This window comes from Malaclemys terrapin, chromosome 7, assembly GCF_027887155.1.
Source record: "Malaclemys terrapin pileata isolate rMalTer1 chromosome 7, rMalTer1.hap1, whole genome shotgun sequence".
Lineage (NCBI taxonomy): Eukaryota > Metazoa > Chordata > Testudines > Emydidae > Malaclemys > Malaclemys terrapin.
Genome location: NC_071511.1, coordinates 69,446,795 through 69,471,968, shown reverse-complemented (window position 1 = coordinate 69,471,968; position 25,174 = coordinate 69,446,795). Strand labels below are relative to the sequence as shown.

Genomic DNA, 25,174 nt, shown 5'->3' with positions numbered 1-25,174 from the left:
TCGGTTATCTTTTTACAAATTAGTTAAACTGCAGGCACATTTCCCTAATTAGCCCTTACTCTTCCTCATCATGATGAATTAAGTTTAAAATCCATCCTAGTCCACCACTTGAGAAGATTAAATGGTATGTTTTAGATTTTCAGCAGTAAAAGGTTGGATCACTATCTTACTCCTTCGCAAAGACTTCTGGGACTAATGGGCATCAGTCAATCCGGAGACAAATATCCCCTTCTAGCTGAGACCATAACCCTAGAGTATTGATCAAATGTCCACATCCCTTGCACATAATAGAATTTCTCAGTGAACTAATTGTTTTCTCTCCTTTCATCTCTGTAAATGAGGTCAACGGCAAGGGCAAAGAAGAGAGAATTAGCTCTAAGTGTTCTTGGCATCAAAGCTGGCTTGCAAGGGGAGAGAGTGAGTTTTCAGATTTCAGAGAGTATCAGATATGGTTTATAAAGCACTGTGAAGCTTTCAAAAAACTCTAAATCTGGAGTTGCCTCAGATTAATGGGGTTTGCTTTAACTACTTGAGGATTTATGCTTTCTAAATCTCCTTTTATGAACCTTGGCTATACATGGGCAAGAAGACAGCACTAATTCAAGCCATACGTACAGTACCACCTGCCTTTCACCTAAGAATCTCAAAGCACTTTACAGATGTTAATGAAACCTCACAACCCACATAACAAGCAAGTATTAGGGTTCATAAGTGTTCCTGGGACCTTAATTTTAACCAGTTGTCTCTTGCCTGTGCAGATAGAACCAAACTGTGTTTTACCTGTGGGCTTAAGCTTGCCCATAAACCATGTTCAAATAAGGCCAACCTTTATAACACAGTCCCCACCACACACACAATAGATTAAACTATGCAGGTAGGCTCCTAAAACAACAAGTAAAGGGAGGCACCAAGAGATGGGCAAGTACAAGCATACAGTACAGTTCCTCAAAAAGTTCCTTCCTTAAAATGGTGATTGTTCTCGTAGGTCTGAATTTTCAGCCCTTTCATTTTCACGTAGCACTGCTTATTGGACAAAGGCTACTCCTTGTCTGGCAAAGCTTAACCAAATTGCCTCATTGCCCCATACATTCACATATACTCAGATGTCTGCTCAGGCCAGCTGGCAGCACACTAATATGATGGTTACATGTCCTTGATGAGTAAAATAATCCCTGTGTATTTGGACCCCAGCTTGCAAAGATTTATACATGTGCAATAGTCCCACTGAAGACAATGGGACGGGCTGGACGGCATACACTCAAAGTTAAACATATGCCTGCATCTTTGCAGGATTGGGCATTACTTTGTTATGGGTCATCATAGTCAATTTTTCTTTGTTCTTTATAATGGTAAGTAGGTTAGAATTTTGGTATATTAGATAGTTAATCACCATTAACATCTCACCTACAAACTGAATATCAGAGATGCTTAGGGGAAAAACAGAACATCTGGTCATCTCTAATCAGTTCTAATTTTTGTAACATCATATTTGATTATTAAACGTATCCCTGTTGCTTCTACTTACCTTGCTGTACTAGTTATTTAATTTTTAAAACATATCTTCTATTTTTATAGCATTAACATGCCTTATAGTGGTTTCTATTCTCAACAAGGAGATGCCCAATAGTCTCATATCCCACAGAGGTAGCTCAAACAGAAGATTTTCCTGTAATTTCATTTATTTATTTCCTTCCCTTACTTTCTTACTTGAGAAAGAGAATGAGAGTAGCCTGTAAGGACAACTACACTCTGCCCAAACTTGATCATTCCTCCTTTTGCCTTTTCTTTCTTCATCTGCCCCTTTCTCTTTCAACTGTACCTTCTTCTGTATACCAGGAACAGCATTTGATAGAACAACAGTAGCCAAAAGCAAACCTGAGCTGGGCAGCCCCTTTATAGAATAAGCCCCTCCCACAGGAAGGAGGTAGGATAATTGCAATTAGAGCACAGAGCTGAACTATGGGATATCAGCACACAGTGCTGAGAATTTTTGAAGAGGCAGCAGCTGTTTATCATTAACTAGCACAAACTTTCTTCCCCCTCCCTTCAATTGGTCTCTGCTACTCAAAACCAACTTTATGTAATAAAACCCCCACAATAATTGGCTGTTGTGTTGAACCACAGCTGTGCTTGGTCTGCTGGTTTAATGCACCAGCCTCCTCTGCTCATCTCATCTGATGTAAGCACTCTGTACCCTTACTTCATTTTGGTGTAGTACATTCTAGGGTTACCATATTAAACAAATAAAAGAGGACCCTCCACGGGGCCCTGGCCCTGCCCATTTCCCACCCCCAGCCCCGCCCCAACTCTGCCCCTTCCCCGCTCCCTCCCACTCCCAGCCACGTGAAAAGGGCTGCCCGAGCGCTACCGGCTTCACGGTTTGCTGGGCAGCCCCCAGACCCTGCGCCCACGGCCGGCGCTTCCCCAGCGCAGCTGGAGCCCGGGAGGGGAAGCGCCCAGCCGGGGGCGCAGGGTCTGGAGGCTGCCCGGCAAACCGTGAAGCCGGTAGCGCTCGGGCTTCGGGCAGCCCTTATGCCTCCGGACCCTGCGCCCCCAGCCGGGCACTTCCCCTCCCGGGCTCCGGCAGCGCAGGGTCCGGAGGTACGTGGGCTGCCCAAAGCCCGTAGCGCTCGGCTCTTAAACAGAGCCGAAGAGTCGGGGAGGAGTAGAGCCCCTGCAGCCGGAGGCTCTGCTCCTCCCCTGACTCTTCGGCTCTGTTTAAGAGCCGAGCTGCCCAAGCGCTACCAGCTTTGGGCAGCCCCCATGCCTCCAGACCCTGCGCCGCCGGAGCCCGGGAGGGGAAGTGCCTGGCGGGCGGCTGGGGTCCGGAGGCAAGGGGGCTGCCTGAAGCCCATAGCGCTCGGGCAGCTCAGCTCTTAAACAGAGCCGAAGAGTCAGGGGAGGAGCAGAGCAGCCGCGGGAGGGGAAGTGCCCGGCCGGCATTTTCCCGGACATGTTCGGCTTTTTGGCAATTCCCCCCGGACGGGGGTTTGATTGCCGAAAAGCCGGACATGTCTGGGAAAAACCAGACGTATGGTAACCCTAGTACATTCACAAATAGTATGGGGGTAATAGAGTGCAATAAAAAATCCCAGCCTTCTAAGCATTTCATTCCAACATGTTTTCCACAGGTCTCAAAATAAGCTGGAATTGACTCAAAGTCACAATGAACTTTATTACAGCCCCAATCAGTTTCTGCGGAATTGAGGCTTTTGTTAAAAGCCCAACTGCATCTGCACTGGCAAAATTAGTACCTGTATTTCAGGAACTACTGTCCCCAGACTAGGTGCAAGGGTGCCAAGTGACTAGCACAGACTGCAGCCACTGAAACCTGCTCTGAAATTCTGTGGCACAGTGGTAAAAACACCAGGGCTCTGTCTGCATCTGATGGCAAATACAGATCCAAATTTTGAGGTCTCTGTTTGGGGAGGGGCCCCTTCTCTAAGTGGCCCAGTGCAGTGACTGGCTGAGTCAGAAGCCAATCAGCCTGAAACTAGCTCGTTAGACAAGTGTGCTCTTTCCATTCCATGCCTATGGTAAGTGTAAGCTTTATCTACTAAGCTTGCACTGTTGACCTTGTTGTCTATGCCTTAACGACATTGACATTTAAATTGGCATTATTCTATTCCAAAATTGATGCCTTGTTGAGATGAATGGGGCATTTCACATCTTTCAGAGCTATTGTTTCCTGCTTTGTGTCTGCTGAGTCAGGCAGATAAGGTTGCATTGGTTACACTGGATTCACATTTTTAATGAAAAGCTTAGATCCTGGAGTATACTTCAGCAGCAAAGGGGGCATCCTGTGGCAAATCCTATCTCCCCTTCTTTGCTGAAAGAAGAGAGCTCTGTGCTGGGTGGGGTAGAGGGAAAGTGTCTCCAGGTTAACATTAGTCGCAGTAGCAAAGCTATGAACATCCCTTCCATTTACGTCAATGGGGAGATATGATCAAAGCCCAAATTAAAGCCAGTTAAGCCTATTAGGATTATTTGTGAATCAAACACTCAAAGGTGCTTTCCAGGCTCCTGTCATCTCCAGCATGGGTGCTGCTTTCTGTTTCTTTTGGATGTGGTAGGGAAGGCGGCAAGGGAAGACTGGGGTTTTCTAACAAACAGAACACAACCCAGCACTTTATGGCCTCTATAGCCAGGGCCGGCTCCAGCTTTTTTGCTGCCGCAAGTGGCAAAGAGAAGGAAAAAAAAAAAAAAAAAAAAAAAAAGCTGCAATCGGTGGCAATTCGGCAGCCGGATTGTTCCTCCGAGAGGGACTGAAGGACCTGCCACCGACTTGCCGCCCCTTTCCATTTGCCGCCCCAAGCACCTGCTTCATACACTGGTGCCTGCAGCCGGCCCTGTCCACAGCCATTTCTTCAGGTAACTCCTGGCCCATAGCACCTGCAGAGCAGTTTGGCCAACCTCAAGACATGATGTTTTAACCTCATGAGCCAAACATACATATGCAGGTCATAAGATTCTAGACCCCATAAGATTCATGTTCCCGTGCCAAACATGCCCCTGACCACCCCAAAGGCATATCGGTGTTGCCAATGCTCACACATTCATAGGGAGTGAAGAAATAAGAAAATTCCTGGACCAGAAAGTTTACAGACTAGAGCAAAACACAGTCATCTCAGACCGGGGACTATCAAATATCCATTAAATTGGGACTATTTTTAATCTCTGTTTAGCTGCATGGGATTCTAACTAGTGACCTATCAATTAGTAATACCCTGAGCCACCCAGTCCCCCATAAGTGTTAATGATGCCCCTTCCAGAATGAGACTTGCTTTCTGGAATCTTCATTACATCAAGTTCTCACTTTCTGGAGCTTACACAGGTAAAGTCAGCCACACATTGCTCTCAGTCTCTAACACATGCTGTCTGGCGCACCCTATTCTTCAAGGGACAGCTGCCATTAACCAAATACAAATAATAATAATGCAACAGTAAGTCTCATTTTAGTACAATATCCAAATTCACTTCTAAAGATGTTCTGGGGTCCTTGCACTAATATATTTACATAGATGCATTTTTCCCACCCCCCACATCATTCGCTGGCAGGGAATAACCTGGCAGTCTTCAGATCCCTAACACAGACCTCTTCCAATTCAGCTGCATTACACCTGAAGCCCTCAAGGGCAGGACAGGATTTCCCTCTTGGGGCCTTGTCTTCCCTCGGAAAAGCATGTATTCTTAATGCATGTTAACTTGAGGTAAAATCCTCACAAAAACAAGGAAGTTCTGTATTGCCAACTTTAAATAGTCTTTAACTCCACCTGCTAATTCGTGGGCAGACTACAAACAGCCTTCTTGCTTGTGAATGTCCTACAGAACAGGAATAATTCACAGGAAGTATTCCATGAATAGTTTTAATTAAATTATGATAAAATGGCAAATTATGATTAAATGTCAATTGTTTGTGGACAATTGGTGCACAACAACAACAAAGAGGGAGATTTATCAAATAAATTATATAATGCAGATTAATCCACCAGCTCTTGTCTTTTCCATCTCTAATATCTACTAGCACATGCCTGCCCAAAACCTTAGCAACTTCTTGCACAACCTTCCTCCATACTGAATGTGCAAGGAATTTAGAGCAATCTCTGTTAACAGAGCATAGCTCTGTTTCCCACCAGTGGTTAGACCATGCACAGAGGTTTGAGAGTCCACTACTGCCATGGGTGCTAATGGACCTGCTTGTTTAGCAGTAGAAACCCCTGCTTTTAAATCCAGCGGTCCTGGATACACTGAACTAGGGTCATTGATACATGAATCTGTTGCCATATCAATTTACTATACAAAAGTCTTCCAGTTAGGAGATAGGGAAAAGCCGAAATAAGAGGGTGTAGCCCAATGTAGTAAGAGTCAAGACAAAGCCAAGGCCAAAGCATGGTGAGCGCTATCCTGGAGAAGGATTTTGGCTTGTGCAAAAGTTGTGGGTATATTTTTGTTATCTGACTTTTCTAGCCATTTACACACTGAACCACTGTTTCTTCTACTCTGCAATTTAAGTGACGCCACATTTTTGCACCATCCTGTAGCAAGCTACTCCTGAGAAGAAGGTTAATTTCAAGCTATTGCCTCATTTTAGGCAACTATTTAACACATTCATCTTCTATGCATTTCAATTTCTGCCACCAATGCATTTCTTATAATTGGAATGAGGTGCTCCATTAAGTTTCCTAATAGACTCTGTTTTCAAAACCCAATAATTTAGGGCACAATACATTAAAACAGACAACATGATTAAGCCTGGTGTTTGTGAATATAAGGCTCCATCAACAGTGACCTTTAAAACTAGAGCAAGGGTGGTCTTTAAGCTTGGTTCCAGAGAAAGCAATATGCCTAATTGCAATAGGCGCTGTCAACACAATCACCCTCAAAGAATCTTAAAACGCAGTACAGTGTACACGGGAACAAACCATAGCCCTGATTTTTAGAAGTGTAGAATATCCGCAGCTCCCCCAGACTTCATTTGGAGTTGTGGGTGCTCAGTCTTTTTGAAAACCAGGCCCATGTTTTTAACTGTATCCCCGAATTATACCAGAACCTTGTCCTAGTTTGGAGACACAGCTAAGACATGTTTAAGGCCATGTCTACACTATTAGCTGCTGTAAGATTGCTTGCGTAGCCAGCCACTCTATGCTGACAGGAGAGAGCTCTATGAACATAAAACCACCTCCACGAGCAGCAGGAGCAAGGTTGGTGAGAGCAGCTCTCCCGCCAACATAGCGCTGTGCACACTACCACTTATGCTGGCAAAACTTGTGTCATTCAGGGGGGTGTTTCTTTCACTCTCCTACACGAAAAAGGTCAACCCATGCTTTAATTACATCAGGAGGGTACTGTGTTTTAACAGTCTTCTAACAAGGTAGTTTCTTCAGGAAACCCCTGTACTGTGCTTAAATACTGCATCCATTAACTAGGTTTGCTCTGCCATGTGGATGGAGCTTTTATTTCATAATTTCTTGTCACTACAGAGTAGCTCTCCCATTTTAAAAACATAATGGGTATAAAATAAAAATCTCCCAAATGCTGGTTGGTACTGAAATGACTCCTCTTGGCTTCAAACTTACATAGCTGGATGCATCAATACAAATGGATTTCACAGCACATATTTTATTCCATCTCCCAGAGAGTAGTTTTTCCTCAGTGTGAATAAGTCATGGTGGTGAGCTGCAGCAACTTGACATTTTTAAACTAAGGAAGACAAGTGGGAGAGATTCTCAAAAGACTCAAAGCGCAGTTAGCTGCAATTTGTCCACTAGAAAATCTGCCTTGTAGAAAAGAACTTTCATCAGCTGACCTTCTGCTTCCCAGGACATTTAAAAAATGCTACCTCCTCTTATTGTCCTCATCTAGCAGAGGCCTCTACTGTCCTTTCACCTTCCCATCACTGCTGAGGCAAGAACCGCCCCCCTCCCAACCCCCATATACTGCAGCCTTCCTCCTGCTCCTTCCACATCTAGCTCCCTCATTTACTCTCCATCCATTCTCATCTCTCATTCAAAATGATGCATTGCCCAATCCTCTTCGTTTGCAGGCTCTCCCTGCTATTATGTTTGTCACTTTGTGGGCTGAATCAGCCCTGTTGTATCTCCACTGAAATCCGTGGGTGAAGGTGGCAAATATCTTGTGATCATTAGCTCTGTGAAATACTTTGGGTACAGTTTATTATGTATAGCCTCCTTCAGGGAGAGCTGGATGGTGTATTGACTTGGAAGATTTGTATGTGGAAAATGTGTAAAGGGATTGTTGTTGTTTTTAAGTTTGCCTGGGGATTAGACAGGAGCAAAATTGCTTGTTATTTGTACCTCCTGTGGCATTCACTATGTTCACTCAAGATAAGAACAGCTGCAGACCCTTGTTCTGCCACCTGTAGGAACATTGCCAATGATTCTTTCAGATAACTCTGGCTTTGTTGTAGTATTCTCCCCACTATATACAGTATTACCAAGACATTATTCTTGTGACAGGGATAGTTCTACTCTGCTTACCTTGTAACAATCTTTGGAGACACGGAGGAGGCGGATTGTTTCAGGTAGGTGAATGTGAAATGTGATCAGAGCCTGGTCAAGCTTCTGTTCATTACCTAGTACAGTGCAAAGAGGGGATGTTCACGAAGACAGATCCTACCACACACCCTCCTGAAACCATCTGCAAATACCCTGCCCTATCAGGTATACTCCATATTTGATAACATGCTAGATAAAGATAGAGTTAGTTTGTCAAACAGCCCCATAAAAAGGCCATTTTTTGCTGACTAATTTTGGGCCAAATGTTCTCACCTCTGCTCAAGGGAGCCAAGAGGAGCCTGGACCTATGGATTCTGGCCCATAGGGCACAGAATGGGTTGGGGAACAACTATTCCATGATATGCCCCCACCAGCCCATGTGGCAGGGGTTTCATGGCTTTCAGGCTGTGTATTTGGTAAAGGCCAGGCTGGAGCGGGGGGCTGGCTGGGCTTTGCCACCTTCCCCCCTCTCAAGCCCAAGGGCAAAACCAATGAGAGTGAATGCTGAGTGAGGAGTAACATGTCTGTGCACCTCCTGCCAGGCTATGACAGCACAGCGGAGGTCAGGGGAGCTTGGGCAGTATGCTAACGGAAAGTACATTAGCTAAGGGCGGGTGCAGATGCACAAAGTCTCCACAAGGATCATCTGTGTTCAAATGTCAAACTCTGTGCCCATTCTGAACAGGAGCAAAACCAACCCTTCCCCCCCACCCCTGGAGAATCTGGAATAAACTCCCCATGTACAAACCTTGGGCATTCCCCTTCCACTTTGGGGGTTACTCCAGTGTCATACAAAGCCATTCATTTCTCCATGCCCAGAGAATGACCAGCGGTTTTGCTCATCTCAGAAAGCTTCCCAGGTGTTCTCACAGAACTGGGCCAACTCACTCTCAGCTGCAAATCCACCAGCATCAATGGTGTCACACCAGGGACCCATTTAGAATTTAGCCCCACTCTAGCATTACAGGATGTTTGAGAGCAAGCCACTTCCCCTTCCTATTCCATGGAGAGAAAACTAAAACATTTGAATGTGAAAAACAGGCCAAAGAAGTGTATTAGAGGCCATTATTGTTATTAAAAACAAATATTTTCCAGTCTTTCTGAATGAAAACCATGTAGCTGCATGCGACCAAGACTCTGTTCACTTTTGGTACATAAAGTATTAATGTGATCTCCCTGCTGTTCAAAGTCTGTATTATAGCCATTATTTTCCATAGTCATTTTAATCTATACATTGTGTGTCACACTTCCCTCATGTTATAGGCAGGGATTTATAGGGACCTACCTTAGAGCATCCTAAATCAAAGCACAGGAACAATTAGCAAATGTATTGGAACCTGGCCAGAATCTCTATCATCATAAAAGTGGGGGATACTGGGCCCCCTGAAGTCCAAAACAATGAAAAAAAAAATCTGCCTTGATGGTTACTTAATATGTTTCCCCACATAAATTTCCAAAATAAAAAGGCTCTACTAGTGATTTCAAAATAGTTTTTTCTCTGTTATGGAGGAAGTTACACTTTCATAGTTAAGGTGGAGTTGAGTTTTCCACTTAAAGCAGTTCTACCTTTTTGTTTCACATGGATATAACTTACCCTCCCCAAAAACACATTTAACACACCGATGTTACATCAGTTTAACTTAAAGTTATTTTTAAAAACAGGTCAGTTTAAGAATGATTTATCGTAGGGTAGTTTAAACTAATTTAAGCTAAATTGATTATAAACCAGGGGTTTGTATTGATGTAAAGGGAGACTATACAGCCTTTTGCACCAGTTCAATAAAAAAATACCTAGTTTTTATGCATTGCTTTTCATCCATAGAGATCAATGTGCTTTATAGAAGGTGTGTTAAGGGTGTTTTCAACAGTTATGCTAACTTGCGGGGGGGGGGGTGGGGGGTGGAGGATGATCCACACCTTTTTGCTCCCAGGCAGCCAGAGTCCCAAAGTACTTGCACAAGTTGTGGAGTATCCATTCACGGTTCTAGCCACAGTCCAAGTGGACAATGAAGAACTGCCCAAATACTGACCAGGGGCAGGATGCAGGTGAATCATTTTTTCTTTTGAACACTTGGCTTTGAACTACAGCGGAAGGCATATGGGAAATACTTCTGCAGTGCTCAAGTTCAGGAATGCAAGACCCAGATATAGGGAAGTGACTACTTCCATGGAATTTACTATAACACCAAAGCCAAATAATGCACCCTGCCCTTTCCAGGACGTGGCTGTTGTAGAGTAGTGAGCTTCCTGCCTTTTCACAGTAGCTCTGCTGCAGGGCAGAATTAGGAAAAGACTAAAGGCTTGTTTACACTTAGAACGCTACATAGGCACGGCTGCGCCGTTGCAGCACTTCAAAGTAGACAATACTTATGCCAATGGGAGGACCTCTCCTGTCCACCTCCCTGAGAGGCGGTAGCTAGGTCGATGGAAGAATTCTTCTGTCAACCTAGTGCTGTCTACACAGGTACTTATACTGTCTTAATGCCACTCAAGGGTGTGGATTTTTCACACCCGTGCCATGTAGTTATGCTGACTTAATTTTCTAGTGTAGACCAGGCCTGAGCATTACCAACCCAGAGACAGATTCTGACACCCTTATTTACATTAAGTAGCACCTTACTCCGGGAGCAGTCCATTGAAATCAAGGTAGTCCATTCATAAATGAATGACATTCAATAATTAACATTAAAATAGTTTAATGGTTGCTTGCAGAGCATGCAGTATTGATGTAACTGCACGGAAATACAAAGGAGACAGTTCTCCAGTAGATATGAATTCCCCCCCCCCCAAAAAATAATTTACATCTTTTATTTATATGCATTTCCAAATGATAAGAGGTCGTATTAGTATTTTTTTTTCCCCTTGTCTTCTCAATAGCAAGTTCAATTTATTCCAAGGCATGGTTTCAGATATTGTCTTTTGATTTGATGTTTGTAGGTACTGCATAGATAACTATCCCTCAGTTCCATTTGAGATCTGATGAGACCTCCAGAAACTCACTTCTCTCTCTCTCCAGATCCCTTCAAGCTTGACTTCTGCCTCTTTTTCTCCTTCTGTCCCATAATTCGAAAGAGTTTTTTCTTGGCTTCCTTTTGCCTCTTAAATTTCTCTTCCTCCTCCTTGTTCTTCCTTTTGAGGTAATCTTTAAGGTGCTGACGATGGTTTAATTTGGCCTTCTTTATTTTGTAACTATGCACGGTACCCAAAGCAGTAAGTAGGGCTGATATCTGATTGAAACAGAAAACAGAGTTAAATATAGAAATAGTTACATTTTGGGTGAGCCACAGAACAGCCTCCCAAAAGAAAGAACAAATTTAACCCCTGGGAAACCATGAGTTAAAGATATTATTTAATGAACAGTGTCAGGATCAGAGACATTGGGCAAATCACTTACTCTCACTGTGACTCTGTTTCACCTTTGTAAAATGGGGATAATTACCATGCCGAATCATAGAAACATTAAGAGGCTTAATTATCATTTATGAAGCTATTTTGAGATCCTTGTATTGAAGGTATTATTGAAAAGTGTGGTGCATCATCATTATTATAAGATTATTTAACTTTACAGGAAGGCTAAATTGAAGTTTACATCCTCCCGTTCTTACAAACCCTCTACCTTTCCCCAAATCCTGCATCCATTTCTTTATCTGTGTTCAAAGCCTCTCTTTACTATTAATGGATGGCAAACATAAGAGCAAAGAGAAGCAGGCAATTATATACCTAAAACTCCCATATGGTGCAATAACTGCACACCATTGACCTAAACATCTTGAGAACACAAGGACTAGGACAAACACCTCTACCCCGATATAACATGACCCAATATAACACGAATTCAGATATAACACAGTAAAGCTGCGCTCGGGGAGGAGGGGGTGGGGCTGTGCACTCTGGTGGATCAAAGCAAGTTCGATATAACGCGGTTTCACCTATAACGCAGTAAGATTTTTTGGCTCCCGAGGACAGCGTTATATCAAGGTAGAGGTGTACTAGGAGAATTGGGGAGACACACTTTTGCCATACATGATCTACTACAACAATTCCTAGCAACTATCTGCTCTGTAGTCTGCTCAGGACCAATTCAGCACAGAGCTCTGGTATGTACCATATACAGAGATGGAATGATGGCTGGAGGCAAGATATAATCCCAGGAACAAATTTTTGGCAATAGCTGCACATTTCAGTGATCCTAAAATTAAACAGAGTCACACATGATGCAAGCAACACCATCTTAAACAGGAAGTGTTAATTTCACAATAAAACATATTTACCTTCTTTTCATGAGGCTCCCTGATAACCGCTGGTCTCCACTGGTCCTTCGTAAGCTTCGCTTTCTTCTCATGATTCTTAGGCTTGTTCTTAAATGGCAGTGCCTTCTGGAGTGCTTTAGGAATGTGGAGCTTATTGAAATGCTTCTTCTCCCTCACTATTGGCTGAAAAAACAAATCACACACACAAGAGTCACATTTCTATAACACTTTTCCTGTGCACAGTACTTTACATTTCAAATAAAATTAGTTCTCTGTCTTTCTTGCCCTTGGCTAGGGATGATAGACATAGTATAACACAGGTGAACCTAGGCTAAGATTTTGTCATGGATATTTTTAGTAAAAGTCATGGACAGGTCATGGGCAATAAAGAAAAATTCATGGAAGCCCGTGACCTGTCCCTGACTTTTACTAAAAATATCCATGATAAAATGGGAAGGGGCTGGGCAGCTGAGGGGTAGCTGGGAGCTCCAGGGTCCCTGCCACCCATGGGGGGGCTCAGAGCTCCAGGGCCCCCCTGCCTCTGCCATGGTGGTTGGGGAGCAGCTGGGGTCCCTCTGCCCTACCGTGGGGGCCGGGGAGTTGCGAGGTACCCCACTGCCCATGATGGCGCGCTGCCTCAGGTGGCGGGGATACCTCACAACTCCCTGCCACTGCGGGAGGCTGTGGGACGCTGTCTCTCATTACATCTTTTGGATGAGATGTAAAACAAAAGCCCTTATCACTTATGGGTCTTCAAAAAATCTTATGATGTGGTTTTACGAGATTATGGATATTAGCTTTGCCATCTAGGACAAATGTCTTTGTGGTAATTAAGAAGTCTGCCTATATCAACCTCAATGCCATTTTATCTGGATGTCCCACTGGTTCTCCAACTTTTCATGGGTCACTTTGTAAATTCTCATTGATCCACCATCCAACTCAACACCTCGATCCCCCACAACTTGGTTCTTGCTCTGCAGACCACCCAAAAAGGGCCATGACAACTATTCTGTGAGTGAAGAGATGTACACATACAAACACACACTTATGTACATTGCACTTAATTTTACACTGATTTTAGGAACAGAGGTGGTCACATACACGTATTTTAACTCACAGATTGCAAGAATATAAAAGATACCTTATAAAGGGAATCTTTGTTTTGCTTCAGTCTGATGCCCCGTTCGTGCCTCAGTTGGCCAGTTGTCTTCATTCCTGTCCAAGTATCTTTCTCACCTGCCGGCTTCAGCAAGGATGTTACTGGATTATAGAAGGCTGGGATGGAAACAGGATACCAAGTCCGCATAAAGACAATATCTGAAAGGAAAGAACTTTTGACAATGTGGTTTACTGTATCCACGCTACAGATAAACATCATTTGAATAAGAAGTCAACTGAATTACAACCCACACACTAAATTAACTTCTATTTTACAAGAGGAGCACTCCTCTTATCCTCAGTCTCTAGAACATCAGGCAGAGCAATGCATGTATTAATACCTCTGGACTCCTCAAAACCTGCATATAAGTTACACAAAGAGAAGCATATTCCTGAAGAGTCCCAAGTTCAGTATCACTGTACTAGATATTCCTACACGATTAAAAAACATATAATGATCCATAGCAAAGGAGGTCACATATAGTCTGTGCCTATCAACAGCAGCATGTCCAAATTAGTCTTCCCTCTACATGTTTTTCAAAGCCAAACTATATGCTGCTATAATTTTCCACTAGCACAAATTCAACATGGTGTAACTACAATCATATGAGAATAGAGCATAGGGCACAGTGACCTGATGCACATATCATCCGACTGCAGTCAAGTAGGGAATCCCCAGCAGATCACTAAAAAATTAAACATCTGCTTTGTAATCACAAATCAGACGAGAGAAAAGCTTCTGATTCAGGGCTATCAACTCTCCCCTGATTCATAATAAAAATCCCTTTCTAGCACTCACACCGCTATATACAGCATATGCTTGAGTTCTCTAGGCAAACGGAGTTCTAAGTTCTCCAGAATATAGTTTACAAAACAAACTAACACTGAGGGCAGAAATAGGTCACTAATAGACCTTCATCTGTATTTCCTATTATTCTCAGTAATAGCATCATTGAAAAGAACCAAACATAAGTGATTTTTTTCCCAACTCTTTGTCACACACACATTCATCAACACGTGATAAATAATCAAAAGATTCTGTTCTCTCTGAATTCACATTTAGGTTATTAGAGAGTCAAGAATACAAATGGTGCTTCCATACTTGGGGAAGGAGGAGGAAAGGCATGGGATGATGATCTCTTATTTGGGGAGTGCTACTCACCACTCATCAGCAGCTTGTCTTCGAATGTTGCCCTGAACGCTCCTTCAGGTTTTCTAAGAGCCTTTTTGATCTGTCCTCGAATACCACTCACAGTGCGAATGGCCGCCCCTTCAAATTTAGCCACTTCCAATGGAGAATTGAACATTCCCTGTGAAACACAAAGATTATAGACCATTTATTAAAGATGGCATGTTTATTATGAATAAAATACAATCCCACCACTCTCTATACAGACTTGTGTAGGCTACAAAAACACAATCATCCCCAAGCAGTTTATCATAAACAGGAAATTGGGATCATAAAATGTTGTTCTTAAATTTATACGGTCACTGATCACATTAAGAATCTATGATGGTGATTATTTTTTTCTTCTAAGAGTCATCTAATTTACACCATATAAATAGAGGTAAAATTTCTTAACAATAAATTCAGGTTTTCACCTTTGCACCCACCCATCTCAACCATGAACATGTTAGAAAGCATCTTCCCATTTCTCCTTTGAAGATTTGTTTGCCATAACGTAACATTTGGCAGATGTCTTGTAAGCTGTAATTGCCTTAAATTACTGGGGCGGGGGAAGAGAGAGAAAGTACCTAATATAATGCAGCATTCTAGGACATGAGTTTCTGCATTTATAAAATACAAGTCAATGGGACTATTCATGGGCTTAAAGTTAAGTGAGCGATTGAGTGCTTTGTTGGACTGGGTGCAGAGCACTCAGCAACTTGCAGGCTCAAGCCCCAAGTCCCCTAACCTGAAGCTCTGTTTCCCTGATTTAGGGTAGCCTGCAGGCTTCACCAAAGTGGTTTGGCTCCTTGGAGACTCAGTCTTACACCACCTCCTCCCCCAGCCAGCTCCACAACTGCACAGGAAGTTTTAATTTCTGCAGGAGCTCAGTTTCCGTCCTGCAGTTTGTAAATGCTATAGGACCAAACCCTGCTGGAGAAGGAACAGACTGGGTTAATATTCTGCTGAGATGGCAGGCACTGGGGAAACTGGCCAACTGATTATCCACACCCCACTTTTACAAAACCCTCTGGAAGACAGTACTGTATTTGGCACGACAGAGTTTAGAAGAGTGAGGTTTGACTAATGGACGTAGTCATAATAATTTATATTCCCTGTAAGATACTTTTACAAAATGTATTGAATATGCTTTAAAAAAAAAAATTACAAGGCCAAAAACCGTATTCAACATCCCTAACTCAGCAAAATTCCCATTACTTTGAGACTTCTGCCTGAAGAGACTGATGAACAGAGCCCAAAGTTGCATTTCCTTCCGACCTTCATTCTAGCAGGATTACAGTATACACACATACCTTAATAAATGATGTGTTTTTGTAAATTTTAAATGGGAAACCAGTCAGCTTTAATTTCTTCACAACTGTTATGGATTTATCTAAATCAAGCACGACTCCTGTGGCAGCTATCCGGAAATCAGGCTGAAATGTACAACAGTATAGATGATTGATAGATCATTAAATGTGTATAACAACAATCCTAATGCAGTGACTGAAGAACTCACTTGACAGATACTATTTCATGACATGTCATAACCAGAGTTCACAGACTGTACAACTTCAACAGTAGCACTGCAGCATGGCAAACTAAAATCAACTTCATGAAAACTGGTTGAGTTACTGCCAATGTCACATCCCTAGCACCTATTAATGAGCTATTCAGAATGGCTATTCAAATGAAAAAGTCATCTTTAAGATTTTTTCCCCATTTTCTACTGTACTCTGCACTCTGTTTCTTCATGAAAAAGAATTTTACATGCACACATGCAGAAGGGCTCAGAGCAAAGGGACTTTGTGTACTGTAATAACAATCATACCTCTCTTGTTGAGATATGAAGATATCCTTTAAATATTTAAAAACCAAACAGAAAGGCAATATAAAAGACGACACACATGCACTTCTCTCAGGGCTGGGTTAACAAAACAACGCCTCAAGAGTTACTACTGGGCTCGCCAGGGAGCGATCTGAATTCCTTAATATGTGGTGTAAGTGCATACAAGTGTACGTACAATAAAGGCATACCTACACTTGGAGCTAGGGTTGTGATTCCCACCTCACACAGACTTATTTGCACGAGCTCTCATGGATTTAGCATGCTAAAAATAGCAACATAGGCTAGCCATGCCTAGAACAAACTCGCCTTAATCCCCTGCTAAGTTCCTGTGCTGTCACTCACTGCAGCTACACTACTAATTTTTAGCATGCTAGCTCAACAACAGCTAGCACATGTACATCTGCGTGTGCTGGGAATTACAACTCTAGTTCTAAATCAGGGGTTCCCAAATCTTTTGCCTGTGTGACCCCATTTTAAAACTTACTCTTTCCTATAACCCCAGACAGCAACATAGCAGCCAAAGAATCCAAGGAATTTACACATTAAGCATCTTATTTAATAATCTCTCAAGTGACACATGGGCTTGCGTGTTGCAACACAGCTTCTCAAAGTCTGGTGGCATGGTGGAAATTGCACCTCTAATCTCCAATGTGACATCAACGGTAGATTGATATCAGCCGATGGACACAAGTGTGCTGAACCCAGCTTCACACAAATATGTGCTTGTGCATGGCACCGTCAGTTTCACAGTGCATGTTTGAGAGTGCAGGATATTCATTCTGAACAGTGAACAAGAACACCAGGAGAGAAAGTTGGACATACGTTCCTCACAAGAATCAATCACAGGAAATTTCGATGAGCTATTTGATTTCAGCTGCTGGCAAGTCCATGGCATCAGGCTTACACTGAAAGGGGTGTCACGTCCAATTATACTTTGTCACATCCAAGTTGTGGAAAAAGGATGAAAACCGTTCCTCCAGCTGGCTGTGATGCTCAGCCATCACCTGTGTGGGAGGCAGAAAAATTTCATTGTCAAATAGGAACTTGCAAAGCTGCGGGAAGAATTCATAGTTTGTCTTCAATAGATTATTCTTCCAGAAAACAATTTTCTTTATGAATCCTGGGATTCTATCACTCAGCTGAAGGATGTGGGTGTTCTTTCCTTGCAGACCTGTTTTCAATTCATTCAATTTCCCAAATGTATCTGTGACATAGGCAAGAAGGCACATCTCCCTTTGGTCACAAAGAAAATCAAAGAATTCACTCTTTTTGAAGTCTATTGCAGGGCATGCAGCTAGTCTCTCAGCTGAAAAAATCATCCCAGTATTTTTCCTCTCGAGAATCATAAACTTCAGTGTGGAACAACAGCACGTCATGATCAGACCCTATTTCTTCATACAGTTTTGCAGAGATGCGAACCTTGATGTAGTTCACAATAGATGAGACCTGCTGCAAAACTTCACCTAGCTCTGGACTCAGAGTTTTAGATGCCGGTTGGTCTCTGTGAAGTATGCAATGAATCCACACAGGAGACAGAGCAACTTTCTTTACTGATTTCAGAGTAGCAGCCGCGTTAGTCTGTATCCGCAAAAAGAACAGGAGTACTTGTGGCACCTTAGAGACTAACAAAGAAGTGGGCTGTAGTCCACGAAAGCTTATGCTCTAATAAATTTGTTAGTCTCTAAGGTGCCACAAGTACTCCTTTTCTTTACTGAGGCACGCAGACCTGCTTTGTGGCCTTCCATAGCTGGAGCTCCATCTGTGAAAAAGCCCACCATGCGATCACATGGTATATTTTTGTCTTGCATGTAGCACATCAAACACTTGTATTTCATGGCCCTCAAAAGCCAAGAAATTTGCATCATGGCACTGAGGGCTCACAACAACTTGAAGAGCAAAAGCATCCGGGTTTTCCAGACGCTCCACCACTGTGTTTTCCTGATCTGCTGCTATTACTTCAAAAGCACACTGAAGCGGAGGATTGGAGAGTGGTATGGCTCTGAGATTGTTTGCCTTGTTTTCTTTGCACATTATGTTCACCATATTGATTGCAGCTCGCAAAATCAAAGTCTCTCCAATTTGAGAGGCTTCTTGGTCTGTGTGATGTGGTAATTCCCCTCAAATGCCTTTTGAGCTTGGTCAGAGACAGACATGGCTCTCTCGAATTGCAAATGTTGATGGGAAAGTTCGTTTTGGAGCTGGACAAGTGACCTTGTTTTTCCTATGTGGTCCTTGTGAAGCGTTTCCAAGTGTCGTTTAAGTTTATTAGGCTTCATGCTTTCACAAGATAATACTGTGTGACATAGCAGGCATTTTGGCCTTTCTTCGTTCTTGACTAAAACACTGCCAGAAGCTGGGAATGAGTGACAGGGGATGGATCACTTGATGATTACCTGTTCTGTTCATTCCCTCTGGGGCAGCTGGCATTGACCACTGTCGGAAGACAGGATACTGGGCTAGATGGACCTTTGGCCTGACCCAGTAGGGCTATTCTTATTTTCTGATGAAGCCATAATTAAAGAAAGCCTCATCATTTGTGAGCACGTTTCTTGGACTCTTGTTTTTTGTTCATAACTGCATCAGTAGACTCTACTGAAGGCTGAAGCAGATACTATGCATAAAAATGAGTCCATTGTGCCTCTTATCACAAAGCAGAAAGAGGAATTCACTGTTAAGCACATGAGGCCAGGACTCAGGAAAGCCACATGTGGTGAAACTAGGGCAGCACAGAGACAGTGACTTACAATGATTCTTTACCCTTGAGTGCCAACAGGGTACTCAGAGTGGCATAAAAGAAGATAAACTCCCTAAGGTAGGGCCCATACAAGCCACTGCCGATTTCCATGTCAGAAAAGGCTAGCGCAGGCTCCTACCAGCTTTAGTAGAAAGGATGCTCTGTTGATGAGGCTGCTGCCCACAGTCAAGGATCTTCTGCATTCAAGTCCCTCAGCTGGATGCTTGCACAGCCACCTCCACATAGGCAATGTGTCCAGACCTGCTCCACAAATGCCACACCAGGAGGCATCTGATCTACAAAATGGCAGTCCTCTGGTGAAGTGTCTGTGAAACAGGTCCGGACATGTTCGGGGGAAAGATGACATCGTCTTGCAGGCTGAAACTGATCCCCTGGACCTCCAAATCCAGCTGCTGATGGTGCGACCCACAGTTGGGAATCTGTGCTCTAAGTATTACACATAGCCTAAATGTATACACAACCAAAAGCATACTTTAATACCGTATGCACACCACCATTGATCAACAATGTTGAAGAGACACCTGTAAGATTTCTGGCAAATAGGGTTTCAGATCAATCACAGTGCAAGAAAGAAACTCTTGTGTCAGGTATGTCACTGCCCTTCAGTTAATCTGATCTCACTATAATGAGGTTATCCTATACACTTGGAACATCAGCCCAGCAGGAGTAGGAATATATCACTCCATTCAAACCTTTACCAAATGAAGTATCTATCTAGCTCCTTCTCTATGTCTTCATCCCATGCTCATCATCACAGTATCTGAGTGCCTTACAAATTTTAAAAGATCTTCAAAGATCCTGTCATATCCTTGTTTTAGCATAAGTACGCTTTCCAATAAAATTCACTGTTTGATACAATGATGTACAGAAAGAGCCAAGTAACATTTTGTGATAATAAACCTACCGTTGTGCCACTGACTGACTGAATTGCCAAAAATCCTGTCCCTTGGGGAGTGATGGGGCCTAAAACCAAAATTGAATAAAACAAATTATGACCTGTTTGGCTAGACAAGAACTGGCTATTGTTTAAAGGTAGTCTCAGAATGATGAAATAATATTAGCGTGTTTAGAATGATGAAATAATATTAGTGTGTTTAGAATGATGTATTCTATATCCCCCACCAAAAAAAAAGATGGTTAAACTAGTCATTCAGCACATTACTCACATAAGTAGTCCCACTTTGAAGTGAATGGAATTACTTGTGAGTGAAATAACTCCCATGAGCAAGTGTTTGCAGGACTGGGCCTTTAACATGCTCTCTCTTTCTGGACATACAGTCACCAGTTCCCCCTTGATGCAATATCCCAGCAGGCTAATCAGAATTTGACTGGAGCCCTGCATGAAGGAGTTAGATAGTTCCCTCTCGACCTCCCTTCTCTCTCTTAACCATACTGCACATTTGCTAATTCTTAGTATTATTTTATATCCTGTGGGGAATAAACATTTGTTTTAAGTGATTCTTCCTTTCCCCAAAATTATCAGATGGTTATTTGTATAGGAAAATCCTAATGCCTCCTCTAAGGCTAGGGAGTTTTGCAGTTTACCACATGGTTGTAGATTGTAAATCTAAGTAATCCTTACCCCAAAACGTTGCTCCACAATGCATATGTTGTGGGGAATACTTAAGAAGCCTATGACGCCCGTTATGATCTTCAATGTAGTACATAGGGATAGTCTGAAATCGCCTCCACCCCAAGGAGAAGATTATAGGGTCCCGTGTTTTAAGTATCTTCTTATACCAACGATGTTTTTTCAGACGTAACTAGTTAAAAGAAAAGATTAACAATATTAAAAGCACAGAATTAGCCCTAATATCAGTGATTATTGAAGCAATTTCCATCCTTCCTAAATGCTTGTTTAACCACCAAAGAACTTTATTTTTTTAAAACATGTCTATTCATGATGGTCAGGGTGACTTAAACTAAGACAGCTGGCATTTCATCTATTTAAAATTTTTTAAAACTGTGTATACAATACACACACAGATTACATACATACACATCTATCTATCCCTTTTCCCAAACCTTTGATTGTAATTTCCTTATTTAGACTTTGTCTAAACTAGCACTTTTGTCGGTAAAACTTTTGTTAGTCGGGGGGTGAAAAAACACCCCACTGAGCGACAAAAGTTTCACTGACAAAAGCATTGGTGTGGACAGCGCTATGTCGACGGGAGATGCTCTCCCACCTACATGGCTACCGCTGCTCGTTAGGGGTGGTTTAATTATGCCAGCAGAAGAGTTCTCTCCCTCTGGTATAGAGCAGCTACACGGGAGACCTTACATCTGTGCCGCTGTAAGGTCTGTGGCGTAGACAAAGCTTTAGATTATAGACCCTAGGGAACTGCAAATGTGTTTGCATGAGCTTGTTCAGCAACTAGGACAATGGGGGGAGGGGCCTCCTTGTTCTAATGTAATATAAATACCAAAATAACAAAAATTATAACATTTTCCTTCTGACATCAAACCAGTATTAAAACAGGATAGCAGCCAAGTTACAATCTCAAACATTAGACTTTTAAATTAACCATGCCGAAAGCTCTTTCTTTTTTCAGCATAAGGACTTTAGATGAAGGATCTATCTCAATTTTTTTTAGCTATTAATTACATTTGCCAAATAGGAAATAAAAATAAACAGCAATACCATGCCTACTGAATCACAGCTATACCACTATCCACAGCACACACAGCTTTGGCTCCATACCTGTACATATCCCACATTTCCTTCGCTGTTGCCTAAACCACCCAGGATGATTGGATAGTGAGGGTCAAAATTAAGCACAAATTCACATGGGATATTCTCAATCTCTATTCGAACATACATCCCAGGGCGGAAGCCCTCGTACTGAACTCTGGATTCATCATCCTGGTCTTCAAATTCAGCCCGATTAAGCTATGTGAGAAAGATGGAGAGGAAAAATTTTAATGGGTATGAGCAAGGCTTGTGCAGAAGGTTTCAGTTTTACTTGAAAAGCAAATTAACACTAATTTATGTGGTATCTGTCTGGATAGCCCTAATAGTTCTAGTAACTTACTTCAGAGTAACAGATGTCTGCCACCACAAATCCTTTCCTTTGCAGCTCCCTTTAGGAAACAGCAGATCCAGCTTTACATAGGAAAGTCTGAAACACATCTGGGCATGTTGCTCTACCCGGAGTACAGTGCCCAGAAGAAACAAGTGACTTTCTGGACAGATCCTTAGAATACTGAAGTTAGGGTAAAATTTCAAAAAGTGCCTAAAAAAGTGCCTAAATAAAGCACTTGGAGGAGAGGAAGGTGATCAGGAACAGGCAACATGGATTCACCAAGGGCAAGTCATGCCTGACCAACCTGATTGCCTTCTATGATGAGATAACTGGCTCTGTGGATATGGGGAAAGCAGTGGACGTGATATATTTTGACTTTAGCAAAGCTTTTGATACCGTCTCCCACAGTATTCTTGCCAGCAAGTTAAAAAAGTATTTATTGGATGAATGGACTATAAGGTGGATAGAAAGCTGGCTAAATTGTCAGGCTCAACAGGTAGCAATCAACAGCTCAATGTCTAGTTGGCAGCCGGTATCAAGCGGAGTGCCGCAGGGATCGGTCCTGGGGCTGGTTTTGTTAAACATCTTCATTAATGATCTGGATGATGGATGGATTGCATCCTCAGCAAGTTCGCAGATAACATTAAGCTGGGGGGAGAAGTAGATACGCTGGAGGGTAGGGAGAGGATACAGAGTGACCTAGACAAATTGGAGGATTGGGCCAAAAGAAATCTGATGAGGTTCAACAAAGACAAGTGCAGAGTCCTGCACTTAGGAAGGAAGAATCCCATGCACCGCTACAGGCTGGGGACCGACTGGCTAAGCAGCAGTTCTGCAGAAAAGGACCTAGGGATTACAGTGGATGAGAAGCTGGATATGAGTCAGCAGTGTGCCCTTGTTGCCAAGAAGGCTAACGGCATATTGGGCTGCATTAGTAGGAGCACTGCCAGCAGATCGAGGAAAGTGATTATTCCCCTCTATTCAGCACTGGTGAGGCCACATCTGGAGTACTGTGTCCAGTTTTGGGCCCCCAACTACAGAAAGGATGTGGACAAATTGGAGAGAGCCCAGCGGAGGGCAATGAAAATGATCAAGGGGCTGGGGCACATGACTTACAAGGAGAGGCTGAAGGAACTGGGCTTGTTTAGTCTGCAGAAGAGAAGAGTAAGGGGGGGATTTGATAGCAGCCTTCAACTACCTGAAGGGGGGTTTCAAAGAGGATGGAGCTCGGCTGTTCTCAGTGGTGGCAGATGACAGAACAAGGAGCAATGGTCTCAAGTTGCAGAGGGGGAGGTGTAGGTTGGATATTAGGAAACACTATTTCACTAGGAGGGTGGTGAAGCACTGGAATTGATTACCTAGGGAGGTGGTGGAATCTCCATCCTTAGAGGTTTTTAAGGCCCAGCTTGACAAAGCCCTGGCTGGGATGATTTAGTTGGTGCTAGTCCTGCTTTGAGCCGGGGGTTGGACCAGATGACCTCCGGAGGTCTCTTCCAACCCTAATCTTCTATAGTTCTAAATGATCTGGGCACCATAATCAGTTATGAAAATGGGATGTGAGCTCCTAAATCATCTAACACTTGTGCCCTATTTGAGGGCCTGTCTTTATTGGCGAGATGCTATGTGTACCTAAGGCTAGGTCTACACTACGGGGGGCAAGCGTATTTTAGGTCGACTTACCTGGCTGTGAGGACGGCGGCGAGTCGACCGCTGCCACGCTGCTGTCGACTCCGCTTCCGCCTCTTGTCGCGGTGGATTTCCGGAGTCGACAGCAGAGCCATCGGGGATCGATTTTATCGCGATAAGTCGATCCCCAATAGATAGATTGCTACCTGCCAATCCGGCGGGTAGTGAAGACGTGCCCTAAGATTCTATGTAATTAACAAAAGATCCTTGAAACTAACAGGAGAGTTCTTTCCCTCTGTTTTTGTACTGCTAGGAACATCTATATTTTGCTATGCCACTACCGATTGTTCTTGATGCTGTTTGTGCAGATGTTGGAGTCTAACATATAGGATAAATCCTGTGGTTCAAGTACATTTCTGAAGTCTTTGGATTTCTCCAATATACTTGGGCTCTCTCTCTGGCCTGTGTTGGCAATACACTGCTTGAGGATCACTAGAATACGTTTCCCTAACAGGCCTTAAGTGCAGGAGCTCTAAATTGGCTCTCTCTATTACTGGAAGAGGCTTGTTTACATTTTAAGTGTTCTTATGCAAGCACATTAGAACACAAGGTCTAGTTGTTTGGTACTTATGTCAGAGACTAATGCAAACTGGTACAACTGAGTTAATGGCTAATCTGAGCAAAAAAGATTTTGTTAGATAAGATGGTGTACACTATGGGTCTTTTTTTTTTTTTTTTTAAATAACCTTACACTATGATATAAATCGGCAAGGTTCTTCAGAAAGATGTCAGTGTAATACAAAAAGCTATGTTAAAAACGACATTCAGGGTTTCATTTAACAACTAAACATTGCAGCAGAGTTACCAGTTCAAATTGTGTCTCAAACGTCTTTGAAAATTATCACCACACATCTGGAACAGAGGTTCTCACATTTTTCAAGTGTGGAATACATTCTGATATACATTTTGCCTTGTGGACATCTATTTATACTTGCTTGTGATGCCTTAATATCCATATGGCAACCACAGCAATTGCTTAAAAGAATACGTAATTATTAGCAAAGTATTTCTGTATTTTTAGCTGTAGTCAGTACAATAAAGATTTTGATCTCTTTAAAGGTAAATCACAGACTACACTTGCTTTTAATTTCATATCCCCTTCCCAGCTGATATTTCTTTCCATTGAAAACACGTGACTAGCTAGCTCTCTGCAAACAACCATTAAGTGTTCCACGGACCACAGCTTGGGAACCCCTAAACAGCTAACATTTACACGGTAGCTTTAGGCGAGTGCCACGTTTTAGTAGCAATAATGACTCAATAAGTC

The 25,174-nt window shown here is 42.8% G+C and overlaps 1 protein-coding gene across 4 annotated transcripts in view; it reads right to left on the bottom strand.

Annotated features, from left to right (window-relative positions):
• Positions 1–10,694: 10,694 nt before the first annotated feature.
• BMS1 (BMS1 ribosome biogenesis factor) overlaps positions 10,695–25,174 on the bottom strand; it is a 39,231-nt gene continuing 24,751 nt past the window's right edge. For all 4 annotated transcript variants that reach the window (XM_054035045.1, XM_054035049.1, XM_054035048.1 and 1 more), the window contains exons 16-23: positions 21,900–22,088; positions 20,778–20,958; positions 20,100–20,158; positions 15,905–16,027; positions 14,586–14,733; positions 13,407–13,582; positions 12,287–12,448; positions 10,695–11,242 (exon numbers count right to left, since the gene is read on the bottom strand). In XM_054035045.1, the coding sequence (XP_053891020.1) occupies positions 11,012–11,242; positions 12,287–12,448; positions 13,407–13,582; positions 14,586–14,733; positions 15,905–16,027; positions 20,100–20,158; positions 20,778–20,958; positions 21,900–22,088 (1,269 nt within the window). In that variant the 3' untranslated portion in view covers positions 10,695–11,011. The remainder of the gene's footprint in view (positions 11,243–12,286; positions 12,449–13,406; positions 13,583–14,585; positions 14,734–15,904; positions 16,028–20,099; positions 20,159–20,777; positions 20,959–21,899; positions 22,089–25,174) is intronic.